The 12,951-nt window shown below is 42.7% G+C and overlaps 1 protein-coding gene across 2 annotated transcripts in view; it reads right to left on the bottom strand.

Annotated features, from left to right (window-relative positions):
- Positions 1-10,526: 10,526 nt before the first annotated feature.
- The window catches only part of efnb3a (ephrin-B3a), a 34,372-nt gene continuing 31,947 nt past the window's right edge, over positions 10,527-12,951 (bottom strand). For both annotated transcript variants that reach the window (XM_010894640.4, XM_010894641.4), the window contains exon 5: positions 10,527-12,911. In XM_010894640.4, coding sequence (XP_010892942.1) covers positions 12,502-12,911 — 410 coding nt within the window. In that variant the 3' untranslated portion in view covers positions 10,527-12,501. The remainder of the gene's footprint in view (positions 12,912-12,951) is intronic.

The following is a 12,951-nucleotide window of genomic DNA, read 5'->3' on the forward strand; positions in this document are numbered from 1 at the left end:
CGTGTGTGTGTGTGGCTTTCATTCGCCTGTGTGGGTTTACGGGTGGGTAATGTGTTTGTACTGTCACCGCTGATTTACAAACAATGCTCAAGGTTCTTTTCATCAGTAAGGCGATAATGCAGCCATTACCAACAGTTGTCTCTGTGATTTGGTGCCACCATGGTATCGCAATGCACTGGTCCAATGCTTGAGCAGAAGGGGGCACTGCATGGGTTTTGGGGCCCCAGAGCATAGTTTGTCCCTGGCCACAGCATTCTGATAACATCCACTGTTACTGGGTGACACACACACATACACACTCATACACACATATTTGATACAGCTCAGTGCCCCACAGTGTTTTTGCTCTTCGGTTGATAGGTTTTGCTGTGTGGAGAAAAAAACACCTCCCCCATCCCCTCTCTCTCCCCCATCTGTCTTCCACCTCCCTCGATCTCACATTCCAACTGCAGGGTCAAAGGCCATGGCTATCAAAACAAAACAGGGGGATGGGATTTGAATTTCATTCGAATCATAAAATATGGGCCTTTTGTTTCAAACGATGGTGAGAAAGGGAGAGTTGGAGAACGTGAGAGGTGAGAGTTGGAGAACGAGAGGGGAGAGTTGGAGAACAAGAGAGGGGAGAGTTGGAGAACGAGAGAGGGGAGAGTTGGAGAACGAGAGAGGGGAGAGTTGGAGAACGAGAGAGGGGAGAGTTGGAGAACGAGAGAGGGAGAGCTGAAAGAGAGGAGGAGAGTTAATAGCAAGGCTACATGACAAGTTTACACTCTTATTTGGAATAATGCTTAAGAACCAATGGAACTCGGTTGGATAGGACAGATAATACCAATCAAACAGGGGTGCAATTGATATTCAAAAGAGGATGTCACAATTACATTACTTTACTTAGATCATTTGATTATTTTCTTCTGTGAAACTGTTACCGGGTCCCTGAATGAAGGACGGAGAGGATGTTAATCAATGTGTGTGTGTTTAAGCAAACAGTGCGCACACGTTTCTGTGTGTCGTGTCTCTTGGCAGGCTGGTGTGTATGCAGGACCTGCCTTTCTCTGGTGACGCCTTGGTCAGATGGAATGTTGACCTACAAAGTCCGGAGTGGTGATAATCTGGACAACATCACACGTCTCCTTCTATCCACAGTGGGATTGAATTTCTTTTCTTGTTTTGTCTTTTTTTGTATGAAAACTCCCTGCCTTTGTCAAACTTTGAATTTTTTTTCATGAATGTACTAATATTTTTTCAATTCCTCCCCATCTTGTCACACCCTAATTTACTGTCTGCCTGAAAGATCTATCTATCTATCTATCTATCTATCTATCTATCTATAGTCATCCTCCTGTCATTGGGGGTGTCCGATGTCAACGTAATCATTTTTTACCAACCGCCTTTACCAATGCTGCAGTAATGTTGTAAATGCTATTGAGAGCCATTGTATATATACAGTATGTATTAATATGTATTACAGGTTTTTGCCACTGACTGACACAAAAGGAACTTTCTTTCACTAAAAGTCTAATTGAGAAATACGATCTACAAGTTATAAAAAAAAATAAAAAATCTACTCAAGCCTTTTGTGAATATTTAGTAGAGGCACATTTGGCAGCAATTACAAAAAATGAGCCTATTTGGGTAAGTCTCTACTAACTTAGAACAAATTTAGAGGACCCTTGATGAATAGCAATTTTTAACTTTTATCACATATTTCTCATATGGACTGAGGTGCCGGGCTTTGACTGGGCAACTACAGGACATTGACCTTTTTGTTTTTAAACTACTCCAGTGTGGCTTTGGTATCATTGTCCTGCTGGAAGATGAATCTTTCCCAAGTCCCAGCTTTCTTCAGATTTCAGCAGGTTTTCTTCCAGGATTTCTTTTTATTTTGCTGCACCCACTTTACCTTATATTTTCACAAGCCTTCCAGACCCTGACACAGAGCATCCCCATGCCATGTGGCAAACTCAAGCTGACTTGATGTGAGTTGTTTTCAGCAATGGCTTTCCTTTTGTCACTCTCCCATAAAGATGCACCCGGGCCATTGTTACAATATGCACAGTGTCTCCCAGCTCAGCTGTCTGTAACTCCATAAGAGTTGCCATCGTTGGTTCCCTCCCTGACTTGTGTCCTTATTGTCTAAATCAGTGTTTCCCAATCCTGGTCCCGGGGACCCAACTGGGTGCACATTTTTGTTTCTGCTCAAGCACTCACACACTTGATTCAAATTAAAGCCTTGATGACAGGTTGCTTACGTCAATCAGGTGTGTAACTGGTAGGGCAACATTTAAACCAGGTGTGTGAGTGGGAGGGCAACATTTAAACCAGGTGTGTGAGTGGGAGGGCAACATTTAAACCAGGTGTGTGAGTGGTAGGGTAACATTTAAACCAGGTGTGTGAGTGGTAGGGCAACATTTAAACCAGGTGTGTGAGTGGTAGGGTAACATTTAAACCAGGTGTGTGAGTGGTAGGGCAACATTTAAACCAGGTGTGTGAGTGGTAGGGTAACATTTAAACCAGGTGTGTGAGTGCCTGGGCAAAAACAAAAACATGCACCCCTTTGGGTCCCTAGGAACAGGATTGGGAAACACTGGTCTAGACACAACATTTTAGAGGACGACCTGTTTTTGACAGATTCACAGTTGCGTCACATTTCTGAATAATGGACTTTACTGTGCTCCATATTGAATGCCTTGGAAATGTCCTTATAACATACCCCTCACTGGTGCATTTGAAGAAACTTCTAATTTCTGAAATCTATCTACCGTTGTACATGTTCAGTATTCAAACAAATGTTGTATTAGTGCAAGGCTCAAACATTGTGTTGAATGCATATGTTCTGCGTGCCAGTGGACAAGAGCAGCAGATGGAGGACAGAGTCAACCAACCTAATCTGGGTAATTACCTCAACAATACCCCTTAGTATTTCTCTATGTTCAAAACCTCTCTGACCTGTTCTGTGTCCGGCTCTGGTACAGACAGTGCTCCTCCTCGACCTCAGCTTACTGACACCACCTCCTCCCCACTGACTATTCACCCGCCAGCTCCAGAGCCACTATCTATGAAAGCCAGACTGACTCCTCCGCATGGCCGTCCCATTAGCTGGTCATTAGAGCTGGCCAATTGAGACCTGATCTATCTCCTTCTCACATTGTAACAGAGATAACAAGAATCTTACCGCATTCATCGTGCTGTGTCACTATGTACTTGAAAACAATGCTATCTCAGCTTATAGAAGCAAGTCTAATGAGAGCCAAAATAGAACACTTAACTCCTGCTGAGTAAACAAACATCTGCGCTTATCAGAAGCTGCATGACAGGAGGAACATGACAGGAGGAACATGACAGGAGGAACATGACAGGAGGAACATGACAGGAGGAACATGACAGGAGGAACACAACATGTTATGGAGAGTTTGATGGAGCCCCTTCTTGTTGCTGAGACTGTTGTTGAAAAAGTGCTCTCTTTTTATTTCTGCGTATTCATGGACTGGAAGACAGGTTAATCGCAGCACTGTCAGATGATTTCTGTCCACATGCCGTTGTGCTGCTGCTCATGGAAGATGGAAGGGGTGAAGCTGGAACAGCCCATTGCAATATATACGCAGTCACTCTCACTTTGGAAAATCCTGAGAGTAAGTTCCCCTGTGTATACATTAATAACGCCTCTGTAAGAGGTACAGTATATAACATACAATATGTCATTACGTTACGTACATGGTTTTATACAGTAGAGAAACTGCATATCCTGTCATGAAGCTAGTTATCATGGGTGTCATGGATGACTTCATCCTGCTCTCATATGTGCTAATACTGATAACAAGGTCCAGTTCACAGTTGTTATGCCAAATATCTAGTTTGTTTGACAAATATAATGTTGGATAGTTTATATTACCGTCTAAGAGCTTGTTGCTGTCAAACAGTCCATTCAGATTAGATGGTTTGAGAAAATGTCCAGTTCCAGAAGCAAACGTCAGCCACCGTGCTATCTGCTATCTGAAGTTATTTAACCAATAAATTAAGACTTTAAATGATGTTTCTGTCACATGAACCAGTGCTGTGTACTTGAAGTGTTTTCTCCACCAGATGCGTTTTGGAACATTTCCTCCAAGCTAACAGCTGTGTGAACATTGACGTGCTTATAATGTAAATTAATAATAGTTTCTCAACAAACAAAAATAGATTTTGTCATAAAACGTTCTACATTACAGATGTAATGTCATTCAGTTTTGTCTTTTGGAGTTTCATGTGTGCGCATTTTTGCATCTTGTTAAAATAAAATAAAAATCTGATATGGTGCAATTTTTACAAAATAGTTTAAACCTATTTGTGCTTCTGTATGCCAATGTTTCTTAGATGATTAACTTGTGATCTTTGCAACTCACATGTGAAATAAGCACATTCATATCTATTTCATAAGAACTAAAAATGTCCCTTTACTTATTGAGGTGCTTGTGCAAACTCTAAAAGAGCATGGATATGATGTCTATATTACATTTATTGTGATAACCTAACACAGATGTTGGTGAATGACGCTTTCATGACATTTAGTATGTAGACTCTTATGGCGCATGCAACAGCATAGGGCGTAATGACTGCAGCATTGTAACATCAAGTGTATTCACTCATACAGTAAGCATTCAAAGTCACTAATGAAATGGGATTATGGAGCTGTTATAAATGTATTACATACACATTCACACATGCCTACACAAGGACATAAATAATAAACTGAAGCCTTTCTTTCTCCAACGGATGAATTAATTCATTAACGAGTTCACAGACTCCGTCTTGAGTAATTGATTTAGAAGTGTTGTGGGCGAAGGATGACTGTGTTGAATGAAGACATTGCGTCCACATTGCTATGGTGGTTCTGGATGAATCCCATGCCTGGTTCTTTTAGCTCTGAGTTTTACTGTCCCCCTGTTAACATGCCCACTCGATTAAGTATTCAGGCTTGACAAGGAGCTAAACATCAACTGTTGAAGTAGAGATGCACCAGAGGCTGGCTAAAATGCAATTTGTGTGTGTGTGTGTGTCTGTGTGCAAGACAGAAAAAGAGTAGTGGATAGGGGAGATAAAGAAAAAGACACACACACACACACACACGACTCAAGGAAAATAACGAGACATTGGACAATTCAAATGCCACTGACGTCACCCTTCTTATTGCCTAGCAGCATTCAGCCAAATGAGACTGTAGATCAAACAAACCTTGAGAACAAAGACCAGAATTGTGTGTGTGTGTTATACTAAGACCAAGACGCAGCATGGGAGTGCCAGAAGAACATCAACCAGTGTCAACTTTAACACTAAAAAAGAACCACTTGAGACACAAGGACTTTATAACATACTTAGGTTTTTGTCATTTATTTTCCCAAACTGGAATGTACATCTGGAATGAGAATGAGGTGAGTTGGGAGGCAAGGGAGGGAGGTAACATAAACTGTCTGATAGTGCCCCAGAACATCAGCCCATCTCACAACACTCCTGGGAATCAAGCAACAGTCAGACATATCAATCTAAAAAGGTTCCCTTTTACAATATACCTAACACGTCTCAGCCCACCATTTTCTCGTGAAAGTCTCATCCCTTTTTTCACCAACACCTTATTCTTCCCTCCTCATTTTAAGGTGAAAAGCAGGGCCTCTTCTCCCCTGGTTTAGGTTATTGGATAAAAAGGTGGAATAAGAGTGGAAAACAGCAGAGGCGATTGACAATCTAGTGAAACCAAAGTAAACACTACGTGGATAATGGTACACAGAATATGGTAAAATGGAGTACAGAATTACACTGGCTTTAACTTAGTCTGGCACAGAAAACTGTCAGAGCATATCTTGAAAATAACAAAGAAAGGACAAAATGATTCTAGCACCCAGAAACCCACTGTCTCTTTACAGACGCGTCTGTCTGCCTTTTGTCATGCAGTGTGCTATTTCTTCTGGTTCAATCAGAGTCCAATATTTCTGAAGGGTTTTCATGTTGGTTTAAGGTCCAGAATGTCCCAGATTGATGATGAAATGTTGCAGAGCGATGATATGGGACTCAGGATGTGGATTGATCTGTGATGTTTCTTCTCACTCTGTGCCCAACGCTGAATGAACCTCAACATCATAGATGCCGTCACACAAACAGAAAAACAGCTATGGTAGGAGTCTGTCTCTTCGATTGAAGATAGTCATGAAACAATACATCTGTCTGTGTATAAGTTGCGGTCCTGAGACCTAATTTTAAAGCCAGCCTCTGAGATCTTTGCCCTGACACTACAGCTCCGGAAAAAAATTAAGAGACCACTGCACATTTTCTTTTTACTTTCCAAAAAAAGGAAGGTTTTGAGTGAGGAACAGAAGGGTTAAAATGAAGAGACCACTGCAAACTGAACGCTTATGTTCCTCACTCAAAACTTTCCTTTTCAACTTTTTTGGAAAGGAATGAAAAAGGTGCAGTGGTCCCTTAATTTTTTCCGGAGCTGTATGTGCAGATTGTATTGGAAGAGTCTCTCGGACGAAGCCTGTTTGAAACCTCTTTGACAGGGGACCTCCAACAGGGTGCTATATTCAGACGATCATCTATGGTATTTCAACAACAACCTCAGACTATTTTGTATCTGGCATTTCTCTCAACCAGTCAATTGTCATCAGTTACCCGGTCATGTTGGAAAATGACAAAGGCATATGATCTCCCCAATTTTAATGATATATGTACTTGCCTTGTCAAGAAATGTATGGCGTGTGTCATGCATCTGAAAGTTGACTGGGGTGAATGGATTTAGTCCCTTCAGTCAGTTGTCCTAAAAAGCCCAGCCATCTATGCTTGCCGCCTGAAAACCCAACGTCTGACAAAGAATCATCACAACTGGATTGTAATCATTCCATTTTGCGCTGTTGTTGTATTTTTCTTGAAAGTCTATGCAGCAAAAGTTATTTAGCCGTCACCCTGGCTTGGCCTGGTAACACATTCTAGTACTTACTGTCCTTACCACAGGACAGCACTCAGCAACCAACAGCCAACACACTGTGTTATATTTCTGGCTTGGAGCAACAACAAAAAACAGCCCAATGAGCAGTTGACTGTTTCCTGATGGCATCCAGATGGTTACTATAGTTACCACATTACTATATGTATAGGCTGCTATTCTAAATCAAATACCATTAAGTGGGTTGGAACAAAATGTTTGCTGCCACCAGCTACAGCTGCCTGGTGTAGCAAGTCTGGCGTGCCCAGTTGGAAACATCAGTCAGTGGGAAATACCTCAATACAACACTGCTGCCCTGGTAATTCACACTGGCTTGTCGTTTCAATTTATATAATTGGCATACAGCGGCCAAATGAAGCGAGAGTGCTGTGCCTATAGGGAAGCAAAGCGAGGAGCACTTAAATACAACTCCATTGCCCTGTTGATTCACACCGGCTGGTCGATTTTGAGTTACAGTAGCTATTTGGCATGTTATGGATGGTGACATTGAAACGGTGATCAATGCTCTCTCAATCACTGAACTAAACATTGCTTTCTTATATAAGTCTTTTATAAGTTTCAATTAGCGCCATGCTGTTGTTGCCTGCTAGACCGCTTATGAACTATGTAGCTAGTAAGGGCTCGTCAGTGTGCTGAACAGGTATGTCTTGGGCACAAAGCAGCAACATGAACAACACGCTGCTGTGGAAGTCCATCAGAGGGCAATCCTTACTTTGAGATACATTTTAATTTCATTTGCACCTCCCAAGGCTGACGCAGGGTGCTAGCACATATTCACAAATTGAGGGTGGGAAGGATTTGGTGATACCCAAATGTAGCAGAGAAAGAAGAAATACAGCACTGAAATCCATTCTTGCTTCAGTAGAGGGTAGATTGTTATTATGTTTTGTATCGCCTACTCAGAAACAGCAATTCACCAGTTTTGCAAAGTGTGAAAATACAAAAACATGATAACAATACTGCCTTCTCAGGTACTGAGGCTACTCCTAGCTAGCATGCTTAGCTTGACAATTAAAGTAGTGAGCATTAAGCACCATTTCAGTTAAGAAATCTAAGTCAGATAATAATAATATAGCAATTACGATGTATGTAGCCCTGGGGTAGGGCCTATCCAAACTGTTGACATGTTGAACTTTACTGAGATCTGTTTTGATATTCCAAGTGAAACTATCAGATTCATCAGTATATGGAACACAGGAGTTATCAAAGAGCATATTCTTCTAGTTAGCTTGTGACATTATATATATTGCCACTGCAAACCCATGATGAAAAGAATAACATCCTGTAATATGGATTGCCTAACTATTGAATTGTTTGGATCAAAGTTGTATGCTGGTTAGAGCATGTAGTGAACTACACCATGTATCTAGGGGCCATGGGCAGGGCAGAACATTTCTCAAATAAAACCATATCACAGAATGTTTGCATTAATAAAATGACAAAAGTTTTTCCATGTTGATTAGCCCAAAAACAAGTACAAATCGAAGAGCAAAAGCATGTTTGCACCCACTATTTAAGATTTGTTCCATATCCACCCTTGTGTAATGTTACGTTCATAACCAAGTAGGAAGTGGGAAATTAGTCCTAAATACCCATTGGAATCATTCAATTGCTTTTATTGGTGAACGGCCAAGAAGCTGTCAACCACAGATTAAAAACACGTGTATCCATTTTTGATGGATATTAAGAGATACATATTTATGAATAAAGTTTTACTGTTGCATTTGTTTTCTCACTCCCACTTGTTTATGAATGCAAGATAGTTTACAGCAATACGATGTTAGCCCACGACTCTCCACTCACAAAAGGGAAACCATTACAGGTGATTCTGATTCATATAACATTGCCATGCTGGTGGGAGGTAACATTCAAAATAAAAACGCAGCCCTGAAAGAAAATGTAGGCTGAAAAGAATGTGCATGACATCTCATGGGAAATGATACAGCATTTTATGGAAACATGTGAAGTGGGATAACTTGATTTGCCATCGATAATAGATACATACTGTATCTTCCTGGATAACCTCTGGCCCTCGTCTTTCATGTCAGACAAGTACACTGAACAAAATAAGAAACACAACACTTTTTGCCCCCATTTATCATGAGCTGAACTCAAAGATCTAAGACTTTCTCTATGTACACAAAAGGCCTATTTCTCTCAAATATTGTTCACAAATCTGTCTAAATCTGTGTTAGTGAGCACTCCTTTGCCGAGATAATCCATCCACCTCACAGGTGTGGCATGTCAAGATGCTGATTAGACAGCATGATTATGGCACAGGTGTGCCTTAGGCTGGCCACAATAAAAGGCCACTCACAGTTCCATCACACAGCACAATGCCACAGACTTCTCTAGTTTAGAGGGAGCGTGTAATTGGCATGCTGACTGCAGGAATGTGCATCAGAGCTGTTGGCCGTGAATTGAATGTTAATGTCTCTACCGTAAGCCGTCTCCAAAGGTGTTTCAGAGAATTTGGCAGTACATCCAACTGGCCTCACAACCACAGACCACGTGTAACTACACCAGCTCAGGACCTCTATGTCCAGCATCTTCACCTCCAAGATCGTCTAAGACCAGCCACCCGGACAGCTGCTGCAACAATCGGTTTGCATAACCAAAGAATTGTCAGAAACCGTCTCAGGGAAGCTCATCTGCATGCTTGTCGTCCACATTGGGGTCTCGACCTGACTGCAGTTCGTCGTTGTAACTGACTTGAGTGGGCAAATGCTCACATTCGATGGCATCTGGCACTTTGGAGATGTGTTCTCTTCACGGATGAATCCCGGTTTTCACTGAACAGGGCAGATGACAGACGTATGGCGTTGTGTGGGTGAGCGGTTTGCTGATGTTAACATTGTGGATTGAGTGGCCCATGGTGGCGGTGGGGTTATGGTATGGGCAGGCGTGTGTTATGGACAATGAACACAGGTGCATTTAATCGATGGCATTTTGAATGCACAGTGATACTGTGACAAGATCCTGAGGCCTATTGTTGTGCCATTCATCCACGACCATCACCTCATGTTGCAGCATGATAATGCACGGCCCCATGTTGCAAGGATCTGTACACAATTCCTGGAAGCTTAATACAACCCAGTTCTCGCATGGCCAGCAAACTCACTGGACAGGTCACACATTTAGTATGTTTGGGATGCTCTGGAACGGCGTATACGACAGCGTGTTCCAGGTCCTGCCAATATCCAGCAACTTCGCACAGACATTGAAGAGGAGTGGACCAACATTCCACAGGCCACAATCAACAACCTGATCAACTCTATGCAAAGGAGATGTGTTGCACTGCGTGAGGCAAATGGTGGTCACACCAGATACTGACTGGTTTTCGGACCCCCCCAATACAGTGAAACTGCACATTTTAGAGTGGCCTTTTATTGTGGCCAGCCTTAGGCACACCTGTGCAATAATCATGCATCTTGATATGCTACACCTGTGAGCTGGATGGATTATCTCGGCAAAGGAGAAGTGCTCACTAACACAGATTTAGACAGATTTGTGAACAATATTTGAGAGAAATAGGCCTTTTGTGTACATAGAGAAAGTCTTAGATCTTTGAGTTCAGCTCATGATAAATGGTGGCAAAAACAATAGTGTTGTGTTTATAATTTTGTTCAGTGTCGATGTATAATATTGTTGGGCTTTCAGGGTTTTGTTTGTGCGATGTGTGGACACGGATGAACAGACAGTACACGAGTACCACAGTGTTGGTGGGTTCATCTTTTCAAACAGTTTCCCAATACTTTGTCCTGTCTCTTAGTCTGTCTATTGCTGAGTACATCTCTTTGAGTTGTTGTACTCTCCTCCATCCTCTGTGACATTTTATATACAGAAAAGTCAACTTTGTCAATGCAGGGGTGTGAGTGAAGGAAATGGATAAAGGAAGAGAACATCCTCCACACCAAAGACAAACCCCCCAAAATGCAAAGAAAAACACACAAAAATAAATAACAGTACTGTACCTAGATTCCATCTAGACTGTAGAAGAGTAAACTCACAATACAGACAAACAATTGCGCCTAATGGAAATATGACATACAATATAGAAAACTCTACTCATTAGTTTAGAAAAAAGAAAAGAAAAAACTAATATATCATCTGTAAATGATGACAATGGGTAAAATCTTGTAATCTTGGCTTTTGTGGTTTTGGTTTCAACCCTGTTAGACCCACACTGGCAAAGCCAAACCTACCTATAACGCATCCTGCACAAGTCCACAATAGAAACACAATGTCCAACACTGTACAATGCATCTCCTATGACCCAAATGAAATTCTTGGTGGTATTTGTTGCGTGTCAGTATAATTGTTTTGGCATCAGTAGCCTCTTACACATTAAAAACTTGTCTGCTTGTCTGAAACAACAGCATATTTTTGTAAGCCATTCATGCAAGAAAATGACTTACATCTTTTTTTCCTGTTTTCGTTAAGATGTTCTGTTAATGTAGGAAAAAAGCAATTAAGAAACGAGCTAGAGGTGGTTCTGTAAAATCAATCTGCCTAAAGGGGTGCCAAACTAAGACATAAGGCCACATTCATACAGCATATCGATAAAAACAAGGAAGAGAGATGGTTCTCCTTCCAAATCCTGGAAATACAGACAAACACATACATAGAGTAACTTCGATGTTCTCTCTACACATCAAAAGGTCAAAAATGGCTATCTTAATAAGTGTTTCACAAGGTCAGAATACTGCTGCTGATGACCATTCATTTTGTGGAATAGAGGTCAGGTCAGAATCAGAAAAGACAACAAAGTCAGATATTTTCCATACATAGAAAACCCACAAAGTAGTTGACCCTTTCAGATATGTTTTAATGAAAACATACTTTAATGTGGACATGTTAAGTTGATCAATTAAGCTATTTCAGACAAAATTACTTTAGAATTTTAAATGTACCATTACACATTTTGTTTGAAATCCATTTTGACATGACTTGAACCGATAAGAATTTCACACAAAATCTTTTCCTACCAGCAAAACCCAACGGCCCATTTCTAAAGGCAAACGTTTCTTCTCGTCTGGATCAATGCTCGGGTCTTACAGGGTTAAGACTGACACACCACGCACAAGCCAGCGTAGCGCTTAGGTGTAGCCGTGCACAAACCCGTTCCATCACAAGACAAACGCTTTCACTTTGAGGAGGCTTGACATTTAATATCCAGTGTCAGCCCTCACTCTGAGCAAGAGGCAGTACCGAGCTGCCGCCACTGCTCAGCAGCCCTCACGCTCATAGGGTATTGTGGCTTTCATCACAGCCTTCAGAGCCAGGAACTGGTCCAAAGGCCCCGCCCACACACAACCACCCCTCCGTCCATCCAGTGTCAGGGCACTGTACAGCACAGCCCTCGGGGCTTGGGGGGTGGGGGGGTGGGGGCGTTCCAGACAGTTTGTTACCAAAAGAAGGAGGCGGAGTAAGGGAGATAGAGGGGACGGTTGGGTTTTGAAGTCGAAAACAGGAGTCTGTCCGTTGCTCCTCCTGTGTGTCTAAGCCGGCCGGGCTCCGTGGAGGTCCCGCCCTCATACTTTGTAGTAGATGTTGGCTGGGCTCTGGGGGGGCATCTCCTGGACGATGTAGACCGGATGGCCGTAGTCCCCGCTCACCTTCTCGTAGTGCGGGCAGTAGGCCGAGTCTGAAGTCCGCAGAGGGATGATGATGTCGCTGGGCTCCGAGCCGCTGTTGCCTCCGCCGGAGGAGCCGGCCTGGCCGCCGCCGGCCCTCTTGGGGGTGAGGGTGGACAGGGTCATGGTGGGGTGGTGGCTCTCCGAGTGCTTGCTCTGTCGCCAGCGGTAACACAGCACAGAGACGACAGCTGCTGCGATGAGGAGGAAGGCGCCGCCCCCCGCCGCCCCAGCGATCACGGCCACATTAGAGGGGACAGGGTTGTCCCCCCCGCCCTCGCTGCCAGAAGCGGGCGCGGTACTGTTTCCTGTTAGGGGAAGAGGCGTCAGAGGTTATTATTTCTGTAG

The sequence above is a fragment of the Esox lucius genome, chromosome 7 (assembly GCF_011004845.1).
Source record: "Esox lucius isolate fEsoLuc1 chromosome 7, fEsoLuc1.pri, whole genome shotgun sequence".
Taxonomy (NCBI): domain Eukaryota; kingdom Metazoa; phylum Chordata; class Actinopteri; order Esociformes; family Esocidae; genus Esox; species Esox lucius.